Here is a 22,243-nt window from a genome sequence, read left to right on the forward strand (position 1 = left end):
AACTCCATCCCTGCTCAGTTGGGTTACTCCTCCTGGATAGATAACCAAGAATAGTAGTTTATTCCAAACTAAGAGCTCTCTCTCTCTTTTCTGAAGAGGATATATTTACTTAAAATTTGCCAAGTTTTAACATTTCATTTAAACATTTATTTTAATATTTTATGAAACTTGAGAAAAAAAAAAGCCCATACAACTCTTTTCAACCTCTCCTTAATTTGTTTTCAAGAAATACCATTAGATTTGCTGCACACTTTCTGAAGGTACTGACCAACTCAGTACTTCACACCACAAAACACTAAAAGCTCACATCCAGCTATTATTACTTACCATAACAACACAGTAACATGAACTCACAGGATTTATTTTCAGTCAAAAATTCAAACTGATGCTGATAGTTTCCAGCATTAATATAGACCGTGAGGGGGTGACACTTCTCTAGACTCAACTTCATCTTTTTTTAAATCACAAGAAAACTTAAGATTCAGAGAGTATGCAGAATATTCTCCATATTTAAAACAGAAATCTTGGAGCTCCAGAAATTCCAAAAGCCTGCTACCTGCTGTTGTGATAATCCTTCAGGCATAGGGGTCATAATTGCTTCTGTATGCACACAGTCCACATCAATAAATAAATTTAGCTCCTCTTCTTCCAGGCATGATGATCTATGATCTAAAAATAATTGAATAACCAAAACATCAACCTTTAGAATGTATAAATTAAAAAAAAAAAAAAAAGGAACTAGACAAAGATTCAACTGTCCAAGAACAGTATTTACAGAGAAGACTTAATTACTATGCAAATGGAATTTCTCAGCATTTCTATAGCATCTGTGAAGCACACTAACACAGAGCAACTTACAAAAGACAGTTCAATGTCCTAAAACTGCACAGAAGCAGATAATCTATGCATCTACTGCTTGACCTTTCTTCCCTCTTCACAGATACAAGCACAGGGCTGTTCCGTGTGACAACTAGGACTAAAGCTGTAGGGTCAAGGGCCTGTAGTTTTGAAATAAATTATGTTTGGAAAGAAATTAAACATGTTCATAATGTAATTCAGTGCAAGAAATTCCATATAGCTGTTCATAAACTGAATTAAAATCAGTAGCCAAATGTACCAAAATGGCACTTGCAAGAAGAAAGGATTCCACATTGCTCCCTACGTATTTCTCAGAGCCACTAATTTTACACAAGAAGCATAACAGAAGTGTGGAGGTAGGTGGCAGCACACAGCCAGTCAAACAGCCAGACACCAACAGAGGAGAAAGAATGGACTGAGAGAAACTGCAGCTGATAACAAAAACGGAATTAAGAGAAGCAGTTCTGTTGGCTACTGGAATTTATGAGCTTAATCAACAAATTTATCACACGCTCCCTGTTGATTTGGTAAGTGGCCTAAAGTATTAAACCATCCACAGATATCCTACATCTGCTACCTAAACTCATGATAAATAAAGCAGAAAGCTGGGTCCATTGTAACATTGCTGTGCTGATGAAGGTCATTTCCTCCTTGCAACAGAAAGAAGGTGAGAATACATTTTTTACCACTACAACTGCAATCTACTTTCTTTCCTATGGTGGTGAATCCCCTAAATTTAGCCCATGACAGGAATGTGATATGTGCACTAGCCCTTACAGATACATACAACACAGCTTTAAGTTAGCTTACTTGCTAAAAGCCATCTTACGCCAATCTTGTGGTTTTGCCTTCTTAAAACTATAGTTCTAAAAGCTCTGAAGTTACAACCACTTAATAAGCTGAGCAGAAACCTAAGCAGAAGAACAGGCTGCCACTCAGTTTTACCATTGAGAAGAAAGAAGTTTCAGTTTTCTTACTACTCCCTGTCCCATGAAAAAAAGAACTGTGGACTGTGGTCTCTGTGGGTCATATCAGAGGACTGATGCTTGTTTGAATTTAGAACTCCTGTTTTGACAGCTCCTCCCATACTTTTTTTTTTTCTAAACTAAAATCACTAAAGTGTGATAAAGCTTCCACTATCAGGCAGAGTTATTCAAGGCAGGGAAGTAGACAAACTGAATACCCTAATCAAATTTCTATAATCCCCATATACCAATTTCTAGCTAGCATCTATTACACTCATATTTTTTTAAGTGGACTCTTCTGTCTTGCTTTCAGATTCAGAGGTCACTGCACCCTAAATCCAAAACTACTCAAGATGCAGTGACTGTACAGTGATCTGAACTGAATGCTAAACTATTATTAGCTGACATAGAACTGATTTGACATTCTGATCTAGTAAGCGGTGTTCCTGCCAATGGCAGGGGGTTGGAACTAGGTGATCTCTAAGGTCCTTCCAACCCAAATCATTCTATGATTCTATAATTCTGTGCATCCAGTACTTGGTTCCTAGTACAAATAAAAATCCTACTCAGCTATTCACACCCTTCCTCAGAAATAACTAGAAGAAACAACATTAACAGAGTAAAATAACAGGCACATACCTTGAGAAATAAAAGACTTAGTTCTAATGAAAGAACGACCCTTCTTCACAGCTGCTTTTGTCTTTTCAAGTCCATCTTTGGTACCTTCTCTAGCAGCTCTCATGAGCTTTTGCATCTGTAAGATAAAAAATACAGTCTACATGTTCAGTGAATAATGGGAATCCACTTCTGCATACCATGCAGAGTACTTTTAACATCTTTTTAAAAATACTGTCAAGTGGGGGCTATATAGCCCAAAGTCAAATAAATATACGGGAAGTACACACAGCCATCAAACTGCAGATGTGAACATCCGTACTTCTTCCTAATAAAATCAAACCTGAACAAAGGGTCTTACTTTATGACAACCTTGCATGTATGTTCAAAATGGTTTAAGAACCCTTCTGCTTCAAAATATCTGACATCACAATAAACTCAATAGCTCAGCATTCTATTATATAACAAATAAATACTAAGAAAGGTCATACATGGCAAGGCTTCTCATTCATCTGCCACTAGCTCTACCAGAATATTTCCAACTTAAAGATTCAATTTTGTATTGACTACATTCTTAAATAACCACTGTGTCTTGCAGAAAATGTTAAAAACAATAATTTCATTAATTGAAGAAATCAGTATACTGGTTTAATTAAGTAGAATTTTATAATACATTTCGACAACATGGAAGTTCCTTGGAGGAAAAAGAAGAAAAAAAAAAGAGATGTTTCACTAGGAAACTAAACTGGTTTGTACTCTTCCTTTCCCAGCGGCCGCCAAACCACCACTGCCAGAACTGTGCTGACATCATCAGCTACATTAGAATACAAATAAAGCTGTCTTGCTGCAATCAGGCAGGTTTTTTTCTGCCTGAGATAAAGTTTTTAGCATTAAAAAACTCCATAAAAATAGCCTTTGTATGCTCATTCCATTCAGAAATGGATAGCAGCAACATTCTTAGTCCTACAATTTTTATGCAACACAGACAAAAAGCCAGGGTCAGACGTGCCCTGTGGAGCTCACTGGGGTTGTACTCCTAGCTCAGACTCTGGGGTAAAGGCAGGACAATGTCCTGTCTGATCTGCTGAAACTGCTACGATTGATAAATAAGCATGAGAAAAAGTTACTGACAAAATATTTTCAAGACAAACTACTGCTACATTTAGAACTCATTTTAAACAAACTATTGTCCATTTTTTTCAAGCTATTATTAAAAGAAAAAGACAACACGGCCTGCGTTGGAAAAGCAATAATTTAAACATAGCTAATTACAGAAATTAACTACGCTACCTTCAGCTCATGTTTTTGCTTTAGTTGCTGAATCTCTACTGCTCCCACAGTGTTTGCCATCAAATCTTTCATCTTTTTCTCATAATGCTCCTTTAAACGCGTAAGGTCATGAGAAAGCTACAGTACACAAAAAGACACAATCTTTTCAAACAGCCCGTAGTGCAAACTTCATGCTAAAGTACTCAAGCATATCATGCATGTTGTCCAGTCTGCCTACTGAAACACAGACAACTGAAGGAGAGAATATTCACACAGGGAAGCTCCAGCCCGGCGAATGGACCGTTACCCCTGCAGTTCACTGGACTTGCCGAAAGTCAGCCAGGTACTTTTGCACTATGCTGGCAACTATGTAAAGAGAGAGATAAAGTCACTTAGTCTAAGCTAACTGCATATTAATTGTATTATGTACATTTCTTACAAACCATTTGGAAACACATCAGTTTTAACACGAGCATCATTCAGCGGAGTGCAAAGCCTACCCAGAGCATTTCTGACTCTCCTTCAAAATGGTGAATCAGATGAGTTCTCAAAGGTTGATGAAGCTGCAGAAGTTGCTGACACCTGAGAAGACGGAGATCTACAATACTAATGAGTTGGGAAAGGAGAATCTAATAGGGGAGGACACAGAGACTTGTTCCCAGTGTTTGGGAACTGGGAAGCATGCGTCTTTCCTCTGCTCTATCACAGCCTCATTGCATGACCACATAACCACCTCATGCACAAATACATTCATTTGCAAGGTAAGTTATCATGGAGAAATGCCCTGGAGTACTAATTAACCATCACTAAACATTTTGAGGAAGCCAAATGAAAGGAGCCAACATTTCAATAGGGAAAAAAATAGATATTTGGTGTGCCTTATAATAGAAAAGAAGCCCAATGGAAAAACCCTCTGCTTGATGCCAACAGAGTTATTTGGCAAATGATCAAAGCATCAGGAAAGAGAAGGCTTACTGAGCTGAAAACAAAGGGGCAGGTCCCACACTGAGCTCTACTAGGATGGGTTAGGATGCAATTACCTCCAACATGATGATTCTGGTATTACAGCAGTATAATTAAGAACAGCATCTGGTTCACAGCCTAAAAATATTTGATAGTATAAACACTCTCAGTTCTTCAAAATAAAATTTAAAAATTAATTTCAAAAGCTGTAATTAAAAAGTGACTTTGAGGGAAGTCATATTATCACTTACAATTAAAATCATGCCTCCAACCTTCCCATACTTTTCAACCTACTGAAAAAATAATAAGTTAAGTCCTTTACAGGTTCTGAAAGACTATAAAGGAAACATGCTGGGAAAATACTGTTAACATCCATCATAAGACCTGAGGAGAAGCGAGAGTTAGTCAAAGGATTGGACACAGGGAATAGGTAAAAAGGGGAGCTGCTTCTGCCTATGCTGAAATGCCGATGCAGGAGCTTGTTTGTTTTATCTTAAAAATCCTAAAATTTTGGTCTTTCCTCATCCTCCTCCAAACCCCCTCTATAGTTTCCCAACTTCTCCAGCTCCCAGTGACCCATACAGGGGCAGCAGTCTCTCCGACTTCTCCATCCACCAGCTAACATACTCTAAACTCCTCACCTCTATCCTCAGAAGAACAAGCAGCCACATCAAGACTTACATGCTGAAGTGCAAAGTACTTTCCAGTCTCTTCCAAAGATACTCAACAACCAAATTCAGTTTTCTTCAGGTTAGTTGAAAAACTTCCTCCCCAGAAAGAAACTGCTGCAACAGCTTAAACTTGTTCTAGTCAGGTCAAAAAAAAACAACAAAACAACAAACCAATAACAACAACAAAACCACAACATCAGCACCCAACTTACAAAGTGCTGATTTGAGTGGGATCAAGTTTTCCAGCTAATTGCTCACTCCCTGATTTCCAAAGCACAGGCAGCAAGGATGGAGGTCAAGGGAAAGCAGATAACGGGTACTGGAGGGAAACAAAGAAATGAGGCTTTTGTTTTCATTAAGATAAGAAGCCTGTAAAATTCAAAATAAAGGCGCCATAGAAGAGCAAGTGCTTCAGTATTCCCATCTTGAATATGTGCTCTCTAAATTTCTCACACATTTTCTGTTTGAAAGTGCACGTGTACAGGGACTGTATTTCCTGGAATAAAGGTGAGATAAATGTGGTAGCAAGAGTAGTAGTAGTATTTAAAACAGGATAAAAAGAATCTAGGGCCAGAGAAGCAGAAAGCAGCTAAAGCAAGCACACCCAGCTTAATGAAAAAATATGTAGAATGTACAAATTTGGTCCTCAGTTTTTGGTATTTCCCCTTCCTGCCGCTGCATTACTGCTACAAATTTCTGAGTGCTGGAGCACTTCGCTCACTGACTGTACTCAGTTACAAAACAGCTCATAGCCATCTATTACTGGTTAGCAACATCAGAGAAACTCCAAGTTTTCTGTAGGATCTCCAAGCACCAAAACCTCCTCCTCTTATAGAAGCTGTGCTCTGGCCAGGCTCTGCACTGCACCTGGGTGCGGGCATTCTGCCTGCACTCAGAGCAGGGAACTGACTGCTTCCCCAGATCACATGCAGGAGTTTTTGTTTTTTTTTTTTCCCCCCCACAGTAAAGGCATAACAGTAAAAAGAGAGGAAACGAAGTACAGAGAGCATGAGAGTGCAAATTTCCTCCTGAAATGCAGCCAAAAATATGCAGGAAGGTTACATTCCCATGTGGCTTCCTGGCACAGAGCATAGATGTCACCCATATAGCATTTTAACCACCACCGCCTTTATTCTGTCCACAATAAGACCACAATTCTGTCCACAATTTTGTGGTCACACACAAAAAAGATTTTTTTAATTTCTTTAAATTCAGTCACCATCAAATGACCAAAGCGATACAGATCTAAGGCAAACAGGTACGGAACATGTGACAATTTTGTGACTTTTGGGTGCCTGAAGGATCCCAAAACTTCAAGCTTACCCCAGTTGTTCTTCACATTTTCTACACTCATTTAACACATACACTAACCCAGAAGCTGCAAAAAATAAAGGAAGTGAGGAACTGCCCACATGGAAAAAGGATTCAATTTTTAATTCCACTTCTAATTAGTTTGAGGTTTTCTCTTTTAAGGAGCTCCTGTTTAATACTTGTATCTTCTCCCTGTTGCATTTTGTTGTAGACTGCTGCTCCCACAGATTTACATCCCCTTTATAAAGATGATGGCATTTGAAGCTGGACGGAGAAGACGGGAAATACAGGAGAGAAAGACAAGTGCTGAAAATCAGAATAACCTCAATGACTGAACAGCACTGCAGGATACATACATGCCTCTTGTGGTTGCCTCGCAAAAAGGAGCTGGGAATTCCATTTTTACACTCAGAATCACTTTGTTCTTCATAGCTTTCAAACTCACTTGAACTCCATCCATACTCCAGCGAGCTGTTTCCACCATCATCACCATTTTCAACATCATCATAAATCATTTCCTCTGCAAGAATTAAAACCAAAATAAAAGAAAGCTACACTGAAATACCTGTTTGTCTAAACAACAAAAACCTTGTTCAGGATGTACCATAAAGAACAGTGCAGACTTTCATATGCACACTTTTGCATAATATTAATCCAATTCAATATTAAAAACAGCCAAAGCGAGTGTGTCTGTTGAAATAGTACCAGAACACACAGCCAGTGTTCTTGTTACACACCACAATACCATTGGAAACATGCCTTACTCAAACAATATTGCTATGTCCAAATCCCACAACATATTAGAAAGAATTCACAGCTACTACTCAAACTACAATTATATCCTGGCTGAGAAACCACAGTGCAAAGACATCCCTGCCTAGTCCACTAAGGGACTTCCCACTAATAAAAGCATTACCTATAAATGCAACATAATAAATTCAAATTATAAATGAAACAAATTTTAATAATACATTTTGTAAAACATCTTGCCTAGATAGCACTAAGGACAAGAAATGAAAATGTTAAGGTTTTAAAGATAAACATGTACTCTACACAATAAACTGTTTTGCTGAATCGTTAACATGGTTATAATCAATTTCAGTAACAAATGAATAGCTATGAAAAGCAGATGCCAAATTCCTAAACAAGCAGATTCATTCAAACATAATTTGTTAGTGACAAACAAGCCTTTAGTATAGTCATCACAATGAAGAAAAACAACACAACAAACCTCAGCAAAAGTTTGTTTTAAGAAGCTTCTTTATCCCTAACTCCAGCGTTCCCAATAAAGGAAAAATCTAGGTTCCACCAACTACTTTAAGATCTTTGCTACTCCTTTCAAATACAGTAAGGAGCTAGAACACTGCCAAGCTGAAAGAAATCCTTTCTGGAGACTCACAGTCAAGATGGTAAACACCTGCCCCACATCTCCCCTGATATTCAGTAAGCTGAATACAGTTTTCCATCAAACAGCAATCTATGTGAAAGGAAACTTCCAAAAATAAACAAATTCCCTGTACAACTGTGATAATGCTGCATTATTATATATCAATAGACTATTTAAAACACTCTTTCCCTACCCACTCTGCCTTGTTTAGGTTACTACAGCTACAACACCCAACACTGCCATCCTCTAACATAAAATTACAGTCACTCAGGAATTTTGAGGTGTATCTATAAAATAAAACAGAATTCACTGCCTGGACATAGAGGAGTACGAGACATGCTGAGATAGATATCAAAAGTCAGCTTTAATTTTCAACACTGTAAGATCTACTGATGATTGTTAGGGCTAATCCTGCTTACATAGAACTTAGTTAATGCATCTGTTCAGTATACATGCACATAGGTTGAATTACATCGATTTTAACTTAAAATAACATCTATACAGTTCATATCACAAAGCCTTCAAACCTGGTTCAGAGTCCGAATTTTCTCTTGGCACGTCATCATAAATTACTTCATCTGGGTCTGAAAGCAAATCAAAACAAGCAAGAAGGAATGAGAAAACCCTTAAAATCCAAGTGGGACCATGAAAGAATTTTGGCTGTACTGGTAGATTCTGAAAGAGATTGTCCAGAGGAGTTGTGGACTGTCACTCCCTGAAAGAGTTTGATGATGTGATGGAAGATGTTCCTGCCCATAGCAGGAGGGTTGGAACTAGATGATTCTTTAAAGGTCCCTTCCAACACAAGATATTACATAATTCTATAATACAGCGGAGATGCAATTCATTTTTCCTCAGCATTTCACTAGTACATCTAATAACGGTTATTCAAATAACGCAATAATACATAGGAACTGTAATTACATGGTATGTGTGACATTTCAAGTGCTTTTATCTGCATTGTTTATTATGACCTTCAGTAGCCTGAAAAACAGAAATCTGCTTCCACAGCTAGCTCTCTCCTTTTCACATCATAGCACTTATAAAGTGCTGCTCAACACCTTACCAGTTAGCTGTAAGAAGCTGCATCTGACATTTTCAGAAAAAGAATCAAAACCGTAAGTGACATAATGATTAACTTAGAAAGTCAAGAGGCAGGACAGAGGGTTGGAGATTCAGGATCTTTGGGGTCCCTTCCAACTCTGGCCATTCTATGATTCCGTGACAGAAATGCAAATTCTTCAACTGTTTCAAGTGACATTAAGATGAACCTCCAGCCCAGTAGGATCCCTCACATTGTTGTATCTGAGAACAGCCAGGATAACCCATCAGCAACCAAACCATATCGTCTATGTTCTGCTTTTAGATAGATGCATTTGGACTTGATGATCTTGCAGTTGGACTTCCTGATCTTTAAGGTCTTTTCCAACCTGAGCAATTCTATGATTCTATTAACAAATTATGCCTATTCCTTCCCTTCCATCTTCTCTAAGAACTTGTTTGTCAGTTACTGTAGGAGTGCAATTTCATACACAGTCACAGAGAACACCGTGAACTTAAGCAAATTTCCACCATATACATGAGAGCCAAATGTCCTTTAGACAGTGATTAATTATTCTGTAGACTCCAAAAAGGAATGGAAAAGTGAACGTTAACTTTAACTTTGCTTTATAACACATAATTTTATTACACTACTGGATATTTTAACTGGGTACAGTTGGACTCCAGAATACTCCTGAAAAAAAATACAAGTGAACATGGACACTCCTGTAACATACAATGTACATTATATATACTGTTTATCACAACTTAAAACTGACCTTCTTCTATGGCTGTATTCTGAGCTCACTGATACTTACTTTCCATCCACGCTGTATTTGCAGGATCTGCAACCCACTTGGCCAGAGCATCATCTTCTCTCTTGTCCTGGTTATCTTCACTTGAGGGGGAAAAAAAAAAAAAAAAGGCATAAAATAAAAGCACTAAAATCTACACAACAATACATTTAAACATCCACAAAAACAAGTCAATAAATAAAAATATCTCACTGTTTTCCAGCTCTCACTCTGAGGCTGATGATTCCTTAAAAACCCTGCTTCAGCATGTATGTAATCCATTGAATAGTCTGACGACTTTAGTCAATAAATTGAAAACACTTCCAACCTCAAGAAATATTTATTTCTGGATTATTTTTTACCAGAACACAAAACTCTCTCTTTGAAAATGTTTTCACTATAAATAAAAATAAAGACATTCAAGGCTACAGCAACAGGTGCACAGCCTCTTAATGGTCTGGGGGAGGCTATTTTCCTTCTCTAGCTGCCACAGGTGGGGCTCAATCTGCAGTAACCCATCCAGGTTTAGCTCCCCAAAATTGCTCTTCTAGAGAGATGTGCAGAAATTGGGACATGGTAGGCACACAGCCTACAACCAAAAGGTTGAATACAGGGAACTTTTCAGACTGATAAGAGTGATCCAAGAACAGCTATAACTAACTGAAAGAGAGCTATAGAAGTGATGGAATTCCATCAGCCACAGCTGGTCTGACTGCACGTTGGCAGTGGTCCTGCTGCAGCTGATGACTCTATAAAAATTGTTTCTTTTTTCCCCCTCAAAATGTCATGGACAGTTATATACACTAGACCTTAATCTGTGTAGATTTTGGTACACAAGCAAAGTTAAGGAGTCAAAATAATAACAAAACTTGAAAGCTCCAGACATGGAAAATGAAAAACAAAGTTTTTGATTTATTGAATCCAAGGTTTCTCAGGAATTAAAGTCTTATAGATCATTAAAACATATTGAGTTTAGATCATTAAAACATATTGAGTTGTCAATCACCTATTTTGGGGCTCCTCTGAGTTTAAAGAATTACAATGACATTCTTCAGTTGCTGACTGCATACCTGCTAAATAGAAAAAAACACATACAATCATCAAAATGTTTAGAATAAAATGTTAGTCTAGTTCAAATGGCATAAATTAATGAAACTGTTTTTTTTTTTTTTAATATTGCTAATGAATAATCTATGCAGCATTTTTATTCTTGATCATAGCTAAAAAAAGTTGTGCTTCTTCATATCTATTTTCTATCATGTCTATTTTCACAACTCAGATCATTCACAGGGACAGAGCAATTTGTTGTAAGAGTTATCAGAGAAAATTACAGTGCCTGACACATTTAATTCTTCTCTCTCAAACATATATTCCTCAACAGGCAATATCAATCACAAACATAAGAATATATTTGCATAAATTCTCTGATATGCCTAATATGCAAAAAAAGTGTCATAGCACACAGAATTACAGTAGGATTGCAACCTAGCTGAAGAAAAATATATTTGAAATAAAAAAAAAATTAACAGCATATGGAAAGCTTTCTGTTCCTCCTGCTTTCTTAGCATTAAGCTGTCAACTTTGCCAATTCTGTTTACAAAATAGGGGGGTTGTTCCCGTTTCTGTAATAATCCATAGTTATTTCCTCTTCTGTCTCAGTATTTTATTAAAGGACAAGCAGAGTTCACCAAATCATCAAGAAAAAAAAAATCACAGCAAATCTAAATCCACAAGGTCTAGAAAAACAAATAAAAAGAAGTGGATACAGAAAAGGTAAAAGAGACAGGAATTCTGATAGAACCTAGCTCAAGTATTCTAAGGGTTTGAGGAGAAATCATTTGGCTTGAATACATAATCATGACTCTGGAAATTATTCTGTGACATTAGAAGGGAATTAGCATTAATCATTTTTAATGGTAAGAGAAGACAGGAGTCCTGACTTGTGCTTTATAGTGCAATATTGTGCCAACAAAAACAAAGGCCAAATATCACAGATGTAAAATGTTGGGATATAACTGACTTAGTGTTTATACATTTTTTCCTTATGCATCTTAGCTTAGCTATCTCGATCCTAATGAGGAAAGCAGAGTTTTATTAGAATACTTTTTTCTTTTTTTTTTTTCTGTTGTTGTTACTCACAATTTGTGTGTGTTTTTCAAATAAGCTGACACTTATTGACTAAGTCCAGCTAAAACTTACCTCCTACTCCATGATGAAATTATTCTTCTATTTTGACACAAAATCTCCTAGACATCAAGTCTGAATGCTACGTAAGCATTTACAAAACAACACAACTATCTCACATTAAACAAGAATCCCCCCTTCAAAGAAAGTAAGTTGCAAAAACACCCTACCTTCCTCATCTACAGAAACGCTACGTATTATGACAGGACTGGAGTATGCTGGCAGTATCAGAGGTAAATTGGATGGCACTGCATAGCCACAGGGCACAGGGACAGAATATCCGCTGGATGTGTTTGGACTGGCAGGTTCATCCTGAGGACTTGGATCTGGTGAGGAGGATGGATCCTTTTCTTGCATTGGGGAAATATTTATGACTGAGTAGGGATTTACTTTCCTTGGAGTATCTTCTGCAATAGGTTCTGATGCTTGTAGCTTCTCACTTTTTTCTAAGCTATCAGCTCCTTTAGCTGAAAAATTAAACAAAGTTTTATTTTTTGTGCCTGTCCAAGATGCTTGTACTGGTATTTAAAATATCCCAAACATTTATATGACTTTATATACAACTTATAATCTGTGACTCAAAATTTCCACATTGTGGTGCTCTCCTCCCCATTTTACAGATGAGGAATGCAACAGCAGCAAAACAACTATGTCACAAGGATGGAAAAACTACACTATGGAAAAACAATAACTTGATCCTAAATACTAGACAAGGAGATTTCTGACAGGTTATCAGGATACCTTCTTGCTTCCCATAAAAACATACCTGCAAACAGCCTTAAGACCTGAAATCTGAAGTCAGTTTGTAGTGGAATTTATATCCTATATATACAAATATAATAAACATTTTAGAAATAGCCATGAGCAAAAAAATGCTCACTGGAAGGACACTCTACAGGGAGCTGAAAATGCTCTGCTAAGAAAAAGGAAAAGAAAATGACTTTCCAAGTTTTCCTCCTTGAAAATAAACTCTCTTCTTTCTGGTATCTTTAGAGAACTAAAATGCAGTGGAACTAAAGGCCATTTTAAAGCAAACTACAGAACTGGATCCCAAGTGATCAGAAGTTTTTGAGCACGGTCAACTGATCAGTTATTTACCTCTCATTGCCATGACCACAGTGCCTGTTGACAAAAGAAAACTGGATCAAAGTCAGCAAAATCAGCTGTTGTCAATTTGAACAGAATACAGTAATTTCCAGAACATACCTCAGGATTGAAAACATCTGCAAGTGTTGTAAAAAAAAATGTTTTAATCTTCAATAAAATAAGACTTCTGTTATGAACAAAATTCTGACACTCTGACTCCATTTTTTTAATGCATATCAGCTTAATATCAGCAACCAGAAAGCTTAGCTGTGAAAGCAGCTCATCTGGATTCATCCACACCTATTACAGTTGCATAGGCAAAGTTTTATTGTAGCATGGCAGTATGACTGAGACCAATACACTGCTTTTTACTGAACATGGATGGGAAAACTCACAGGAACTGCACTTGTTCATTGTTTGCCTTATCAACTCACCAGAAGTATAGCTAGCACAAATAATCAAAACACATGCACAGCTGTTCCACAGATCTCTCTTCATACCATAGAACTGTATCACAGGTTGGGTTGGAAAGAACTGTAAAAATCATCTTGTTCCAACTCCACTGTCATGGGCAGCCACTAAATCAGGCAGCCCATCCAAACTGGTCTTGGGCACCTCCAGGAATGGTGCATCCACAGCTTTTATCGGCAACCTGTTCTAGTGCCTCACCACCCTCTGAGTAAACATTTAACCTAAATCTCTCCCCTTTTAGCTTAAAACCATTCCCCCTTGTCTTATCACTATCTGCCTGCATAAAAAGTCAGTCTCCCTCCTGCTCACAAGCTCCCCTCAAGTACTGGGTAGCCAGAGTGAAATCTCTCCAAAGCCTTCTCTTCTCCAAGCTAAACAAGCCCAGCTCCCACAACCTTTCTTCACAAGAGAGCCCTTTGATCATCTTTGTGCCCCACCTCTGGACCCACTACAACAGTTCCCCATCGTTCTTGTACTTGGGGCCCCAGGCCTGGATTCCAGGCGGGTCCTCACAAGGGCAGAGTAAAGAAACAATTACTTCCCTTGCCCTGCTGGTCACCTCCTTTTTGATGCAGTCAAGGGTACTGTTGGTGTTGCAGGCTGCAAAAGACCTGCTGGCTTGTGTCCAGCTTTTCATCCAACAAAATTCCCAAGTCCTTCTCCACAGGGCTGCTCCCAGTGAGTTCTTCTTCCAGTCTGTAGACATAACCTGGGTCTGCACTGATCCAAGTGCAACACACTGCCCTTGGCCTTGCTGAATTTCACTAGGTTCACATGGGCCCACTTCTCAATCCTCTCCAGGACCCTCTGGATGGCATCCCTTCTACAGTGTCAGCTGCACCACTCTTCTTGGTGTCATCTGAAAACTTGCTGAGGGTACACTCAATCTCATTGTCTACATCACTGATAAAGAGGCTGAAGAGCTCCAGTTCCAAGACGGACCCCTGGTGGACATCACTCATCAGCCTCCACCTGGACATTGAGCTGTTTACAACAACCCTCTGGCAGTGACCACCCAACTCTTTACCCACCACCACCTTTAAACTCAATTCAGAGATAAGGATGCAGTATAGGACCACATCAAAGGCCTTGCACAAGTCCAGGTAGATTTTTTACATGTTTTTTTAATTCTATGATCAATCTCGACTCAGCCTAATGGAGGAAGAACCCATCAGGCTGACTCACCTGTGACATTAGCCTCTTGGTGCTCTGTGTTACTTCCAGGATCAGGAGGAGGTGGCACGAAGGCTTGTCTGTCTGCTTCCGGTATCTCATCCCCACTGTCAAAGTCAAACTGTTCTCCCTCATCCTCCTCTTCATCATTTGCACCCACAGCTTTGGGTTCATGCTCTAGAACTGTGCAAAAAGACAGTCTTTAATTTAAACTGTTTTTACTCTTATTAATGACTTCACATGACCAGCAGGTGCTGTATGCTATGAATGGAACTCAGACAGCAATGCCTTAGAATGTTGAGTCACTGGAACAAAACAAAGTTCTTGACATACTGATAACCTCATTGCTTTTCAACAAATCCTCTAGTATAAACAATAAAATTACTAAGAAAGCAATAGAAAATATACACAGTTGTACAGGGACATCTGGACACCAAGTCATTTTTCCTTTCTATTTCAAACTTCTAAAGCAGAATGCCAGCGTCCCCAATTTTCTTCTTGCACATCATTGAAGAATACAGAATGTTGTTCCTACCCCAACTTGGGACAACACATTACATAAGGCTGTTGGTTTAAACCTGTTAACCCCATTACCACTCATTTCAGTCATCAAAGTGCATTTTGCTGAAGGAAGGGTTGACATTTCAGCTTTCACCTTTGAAAATGGTAATGGCTGAAACCATTACCATCCTAATATGGCTAGGACAAGGGAGTGTTGGAAGTATTTTTGTCTTTTCTTAGGAATATCCTGCAGGACAGACTTGCCGCTCCATCCAAGTGTAGAGTGGGAAGAAAAGCTGAACAATAGTTTGGTGCTATTGTTTCTATTTGCATGAGCATGCAGAAACCATGAGGATTTGAAAACTTGCCCTGCATTATCTACTGCTATTTTCAATGGGTGTTTGTATCGCAGGAAACCTGCATACACCCAAAACTCATGCTGAAGATCCCGTGCAGCTACAAGGAGAGAAGATAAAACTTCCCAGGCCTCTCTGTGTTCCAACATAAGGGCCTCATCCCCTGCCTAGACCTGCCATAGCTGCTTTTCTACTACTTGGAGGGAAAACTCTTTATCGGAAATCTCCATTCAGAAACATCATCTGTGGAAAATCTTTGGCTCAGCTGACCTTTCCACCAAGCTCCTCCTCAAAACCACTCTTATACAGGAGTTCAGCCCTGTATCAAAAATGTTATAACACATAACTACAGAATAAAAATAAATATTTAACTACAAAAATACACAAATACTTTATAAACATATAAATAAAGTTTGTAGGTTTCTCTCCCTCCTTCAGATAACACACTATTAAAAAAGTCTTGTGAAGGTGCTTGGATCTCCTGAATCAGGATGATATTATCAGCTCTTCTACCATCCAGGACTCGTTTTATATCTTTACAATAAAACCCACGCAATCTGCAACTCTAGACTGCTTAGATTGTCATGGTAATCAGCATTCTTGCCAAGGCTTCTGTTTCTTCAGGCAGGCTGAGCCAGCATATTTTATCACAGCAACAAATAACAAGATCTTTCATGCAGTCTCTCTGTAGGACAGAAAGTGAACTAATTGCAAAAATATTAAGGAACAAGAAAGGGGTTATCCTGCATTTATTGTCACAGTTTATGGCTGAGGCAGCAGGACACTTAATTTAATTATGATGCTTTTTAAAATTCTTTTGTACCAAGTCAGCCTTTAAATTAAGGCTTTTCATATTTGCCTTTGTCCATTAACATATTTTTTTCTGAGATGAAAAAATTCTACAGATCTCTTCCAAGTGACCCAAAACAACCACAGAACTCCTCCTGATTCAGCATCCACCCAACTTGACTTTGTGCTGCTTGCTGCTCAACAATCAGAGGAAAAATGAAGGGAAGAGGTTTTGCTGCTGTTGTCTTGGTTTCAGTATATCTCTACAATTCAAACTTACTAAGATAGGGGTTTCCAAGCAGAATGTTTTGGCTCTTTTCTTTTTAATGACCAACATTTGAAGTATTGGTTAGTCATCCAGACTAGACAGATAAGTAAGCAGATGCAAGAAAATAACAGAATACCACAACTTTTAGCTGCATACACTGCCACCTGCCACTCCTCTTGCTGAACTACAGAAGTGACGGAGAGCTCTTCTTTATTTTGTATACTGGGAACAGGAAGGTAGGGTTACTGGAATTAGTTGAATGTTCTCTGATCATTTGTACAGGATTTGGCCACTGTGGAAACTTGGGCGTTGCTTGAGGAGGGCTTGAGTAAGAACACTGAATCTATCTGCTCACTGGAGGTCAGTTCTAGAAATCAGCAAAATAGCAAAGATTTAAGAAATATCCATATCAGACAAGCAGACATCTAGGAAGCAACATGAAGTTTTATGGCTGCTAGTTACAGTGCCTTCTGGACCCATTATTTTCCTTAGGGCATATAAAGGTAACTTAGGTATCAGATGCCTGGCAATTCTCTACTCCAGCACTTTCACACCGATGCAATTCCCCAGGCACACAATTCTAGCACAGTGTCATTTGTCAGAGAGAGACAAGAACTGCCATCAGCAAAAAAGGTAATTTGAGACACTAAAAGCAAAAGCAATGACTCAGGACCCAGGAGCAAATACTGGTCAACTAATGGGCAGCTTCTCTTCAACCTTTCTATCCATCTCCCACAAAAACCAATAACTCATATTTTATGTGGAAGAAAGAAAATATAACGTAAGAATCAAGTATACCTCAACTCAGATAAAAAAAACTATCAAATTACTATCAAATACTTGTTCATGAACACACTTCTTTTAAGGTTTTAAAAGTGCCTTGAGAGATTGAAAGACAACTCCTATATAATTAGGAGTGCAGTCATAGTAACACTTCTCTGTATTTAAAAGAAAAGGTAATAACTTACAAAGCAAAACAAACAGGCATAACAACTCAAGTGCATCTTGACGCATTCCAGATATCCTCTTTAACCCTCATATAAAACTAATGATATGTTCACTTTTTCAGATTCTTATTTCTCAAGAGTCTGCTCAGATACAACACACAGACCACTCCCAAAGCTAAGTGGGCTGTAGGGCTGTTCAGTTTTTATTTCAGGTGAAGTTTTGTAACAGGACCTTGACATTTGTCTGCCCTGAGAAATGCTAGGAACGGCCTTAATTGCTCTTGTAAAAATTTTCAATTTGGCCAACTTGTAAATCTTTCAAAAGCTGCAGATGATTCATATTCAGCTGAAAGTTTTAAAGGGCGTTAACAGATTATCACTGGATAATCTTACAGCTTTTCAGCACAAATTAGACTCCACTCCTACAGCTAGCAAGCAACAAAATATTTTCTACCCATTCATATCTTTCAGGTGTGACTGTGATTTCTTCAGTATCAGAAAAGAAAACTGAACTCAAGTATTTTTTTGCTCTGATACTTAGTTTGTGCCTCTCTTGTCTGTGTTAGTCCACTTAGCACCCGCATAGGGAGAAAGGTACAGAAGTAAGTCAGATAGTTCGTGCGTGATGTGCAGAACAGATGGACAGGGAAGGACAGAAAGAAGAAAGCTGATGTAAGGAGTGCTTATTGCATGGCTGAGGAAGACAAGTGCCTGGGAACCCCTTGGCTGGAAAGAAGGAGCCTGGAGAGCAAGGACAGGGCTGAGACCAGCTGAGGGAGAGAAGACTCAAGACCAGAAACACCACTGCCAACAGCTGCTTTAAAGTAATAGGCTTTAACTCCTTGATTGCGTATTTCCACAGGCTTGTATCGTCCAAGGAACTTTCACACTCGGATCTTCTGTTTTCCATTAATAAATATCCTTATGTCCTTTAGAGCATGCATGTGTAATTTTTTTCCAGGACATGCATAAGCACAGATCTCTGTATTCCTCAAGGCCCGTACAGTCACATCCAACTGCTAAGGACAAAGCCAGGCTGCAGAAACACTCATGGAACATTTTTACTCACCGGCATCTTTGACAAGACATGAACACCCAGGAGCTAACCTCATCACATGAGGACTTCGGGGGGAAGTTCTTTACTATGAGAGTGGTGAGGTGCTGAACCATGCTGCCCAGCGAGGCTATCGATGCTCCATCACTGGAGGTGTTCAAGGCCAGGTTGGATGGGGCCCTGGGCGACCTGGTCCAGTATTAAATACGGAGGTTGACAGGCCTGCCTGTGGCAGGGGGGGTTGGAGATTCATGACCCCTGAGGTCCCTTCCAGCACTGAACCCCCAGAAAGTGAGGCGGTGCATGGCCTCTTCCCACATCTCCTCCAGGCTCCAGCTCTTCCATCAATGTGGGCAGGAGTAGCTCTGAAGCCTGTCCTGGCTCCTGTCAGGGTGCCGGGAGTTGCAAGACAGCCTCAGTGCCTCCAAGCCACAGCCAAACCTCCAAGTGACACAGAGTCAGGCCTGACAGCGCCAATGGAAAGCCTTTCTCCACAGCAGGAACAAGTGCCTCTGCAGTGCTCCTCACACTTTTCCAGCACGCCACCAGTACCCATAAATTAACTCCTTGTACAGTCACACAGATGGAAAGTGTCTGCTTTGCTGGAAAAGAAAAAAAGTCTAAACCAAAACAGTGTATTCAAAACCACGTGCAGGCTCTCTTCCATTTCCTTCCCTGGAAAGCAGATGAGAGCCAGAGGCTATCATTCCCCAGTCACGTGCAGTTGTGCTAAGCTGGCATTATAGGAAACAGAGGTCCCAGGGGCATGAGCACGTTGCTAATTACTCAAAGCTCTTCAACATGTCCAAAGAATGACCACAATGTGAGCAATAAAGGTCTCTATGGAGAGTAATCACAAAAAAACAACAACAAACAAAATAGCACATATGCATTCAAGGAGTATTTCCAGTGATGGAAACAAAAGCAAAACCACACCAATTAACAGGCTCTTTCTCCAAATAAACAACAAAGAAATAAGCAAAACCTCCTCTCTCGTATGTCATAAATACACGTATTACATACTGATACTGTTGTGCAACCATGTGCAACAGACATCACTCTTCTGGACTGAAAGCGAACTCCAAACTGAAGTCAAATAAATGACGAATCTGCCTGTTCAAGTCTAAGAAAAGGAATGCAGCAAAAAGACAACAGGAAAGATTTACAAGCACCTTACACACTTACCTTACACAAGTCTTATACACTGCTCACTGTGTTAAAAATTAAGCTTTAAGTTAGCTAACAACTCAAAGCATCATCCAACAGGCTAAAACAAAAATGTTCAGTATGAATTAGGCTGTTCAGCAATGTAAACAGCTCACCTCTGTAATCCTACAGGATGCTTTTCAGTGCTGACTACATTGTATTTACAAAACCTGACACATAAAAATCGGCATTTTGTGACCATTACATGAACTGCTTTCACACTCAGTGCTCTGGTGACTGCTGGCATCAGTGCTGTGACCAGAAACAGCCCAGCCTGGTCCCTGGATAACTTGACCTTTTCCACTTCAAAACTGTACATGTAGATTCTGCCACTAAAATTTCACCAGGAAACACTGTGAATGCACTGTAAGCTAAGTCCTCAAAACAAGGTGCTGTGATGGCAGCTGACAGTGATACATATAGCAGAGCTCAGCTAGGGCTGCCGTGCGTAAGAATTGCTGAACTCATTCTGCAATATGCTGCCAAAAGGACAGTACACATATGGAAAAAAAAGAAACGAGCTTGAATAAAATGGCAATCAAACAGCAGAAGAACAAGTCATTGGAAAACAAAGCATTCATCTTCGGAAGACAAAGGAAGAAGCATGTTGGCTAAGCACAGGATACACATGCCATGTGAAAAAACAAAAGAAAATCAAATACAAAAATAAAGATTTTCTAGGAAAATTGTTTTTGACCACATAGTGGATGTATTTGTGGTAAAATAAGCATTTGCTAAAGAAATCGCCACAAGACAGCATAATCTGGCTTGGCCTTTATTTCTCCACTTTTTAAATCTATTACAGCTGTTTTTCCAAATGATTACTTTTTACGCTGAAGCAGTTCTTGTTTAATTACTTGAGGAATATGCATTTCTCTAATACAGTCTGTTTAATTAGCAACATGAAACTGCTGCATCATCTGATAATACCTTAGACTGAAATGACTGTTGGCTAATGAGGCAAAAAGTGTGACTTCATTATAGGGGGGCTGAAACAGGTGAACCATGAGGTCCCACTTCCACAAAAAAAACGCATAAAGTTCAAGTATAAAAACATGTATCATATTAAGAAGAGCTGGAACCCACCCAAAGTAAAATCTGAAACATGTTATGTCTTGGACATTAGCAAAATCCTTCCACCACAGTGTGTGTTTTCTGGATGATTAGACCAGGGCTGAACAACCCTTTAACTAGCAATCTCAAAACTGAAGCAGCTTGCAATGTCTCCTAAAAGCAGAGCTTTCTGCACCTAAAAGCACTCGACTTCCTTGAAAGCCTTCACATGCTTAACCTCCTCCCTTCAGTGGTAATGGCCAAGGTGTGGCCCACAAGCTGCTTGCTGCTTTGAGGAGTGATTTGTCTTTTTGGACACACTGAGACAGGCAACTCCTTCCCAAAGATAATTCCATCTAATAGTGCTCTCAAAGTAGCACAGGCAACCAGTTCACATGTTTAAAATTAAACTGAGATTTAACTACTATTTGCATTTTCCAATGTATTGTGAAGAAATAATCTATAAACCTACCTTTTACAGAAACTATCACTTGATACAACAGAAAAATATAAGAGCTAGAACAGAATGGTTATGTCCTGTAAATTAAGGAAAAATCTGGAAATATTTTGGATTTCAGCTGGCTTCTCACCTACTCAATTCTCTTTCTCCAGCCCACAGAACACTAAACAGATAGGCTGACACATAAGCAAAGTTTAATATACACACCAAGTCTGACAAATCCATTATCTCAGAAAAATCATGGGGAGGAAGAAGTCAACAACAATGTAAACATTAATCCTCTGTTTATAAACACCATTTCTACCTTGTTATTTTAACAATAAAGATCAGCAACATTGTCTGCCTGCATCTATGGGCAGCTTGAAGGTGGTATGAATCATCTGGCTTCGGTTTACAGGCTCAGCAGGGCAACTCCCCAGACACAAGACAGCAGGAGCCCACCTACTCCCAAATTCTGGCTAATACAGTTCACTGAAGGGGGTATAGGTCACTTGTAAAGTCAGTCAACTTCAAGTTGTATAATATTCCCTTTCTTAGCATTTGTTTTAATTATTGTTTTAATGTGTCTTTAGAGGTCTTTTTTTGCTCAAACAAACTGAGGTTCAGCTGCAAGTCAAAAAGGTACATGCACAGAATTCAAGCAAATTCAGTGTATGCAGGCTTGAGTTGGGCAACAATAATGCTTCTTTATGAGCTTACAGTCCATTAGCATCAGATCCCTTCTGCTGGTCATGGAGCGGAAAGGAAGATCTCCTGGACAAAAACAGGTGTCACAACCAACACACATGCTTCAAAGCTGCAGCCAGTCCACACAGGACATC

The 22,243-nt window shown here is 39.1% G+C and overlaps 1 protein-coding gene across 3 annotated transcripts in view; it reads right to left on the minus strand.

Moving 5' to 3' along the window:
- The window catches only part of ARHGEF10 (Rho guanine nucleotide exchange factor 10), a gene marked incomplete at both ends in the record, with an annotated part of 95,639 nt that overhangs the window by 66,025 nt on the left and 7,371 nt on the right, over positions 1-22,243 (minus strand). The window contains 9 exons of one of the 3 annotated variants that reach the window (XM_079550698.1): positions 557-669; positions 2,463-2,577; positions 3,729-3,845; positions 7,009-7,172; positions 8,567-8,623; positions 9,899-9,978; positions 10,881-10,947; positions 12,229-12,519; positions 14,801-14,971. In XM_079550698.1, the coding sequence (XP_079406824.1) occupies positions 557-669; positions 2,463-2,577; positions 3,729-3,845; positions 7,009-7,172; positions 8,567-8,623; positions 9,899-9,978; positions 10,881-10,947; positions 12,229-12,519; positions 14,801-14,971 (1,175 nt within the window). Of the gene's footprint in view, positions 1-556; positions 670-2,462; positions 2,578-3,728; positions 3,846-7,008; positions 7,173-8,566; positions 8,624-9,898; positions 9,979-10,880; positions 10,948-12,228; positions 12,526-14,800; positions 14,972-22,243 lie in introns of all 3 variants that reach the window. The other 2 variants (XM_079550697.1, XM_079550696.1) reach the window with 2 other exon arrangements.

Source organism: Tetrao urogallus, assembly GCF_951394365.1.
Source record: "Tetrao urogallus genome assembly, chromosome: 2".
In the NCBI taxonomy this organism is placed as follows: Eukaryota; Metazoa; Chordata; class Aves; order Galliformes; family Phasianidae; genus Tetrao; species Tetrao urogallus.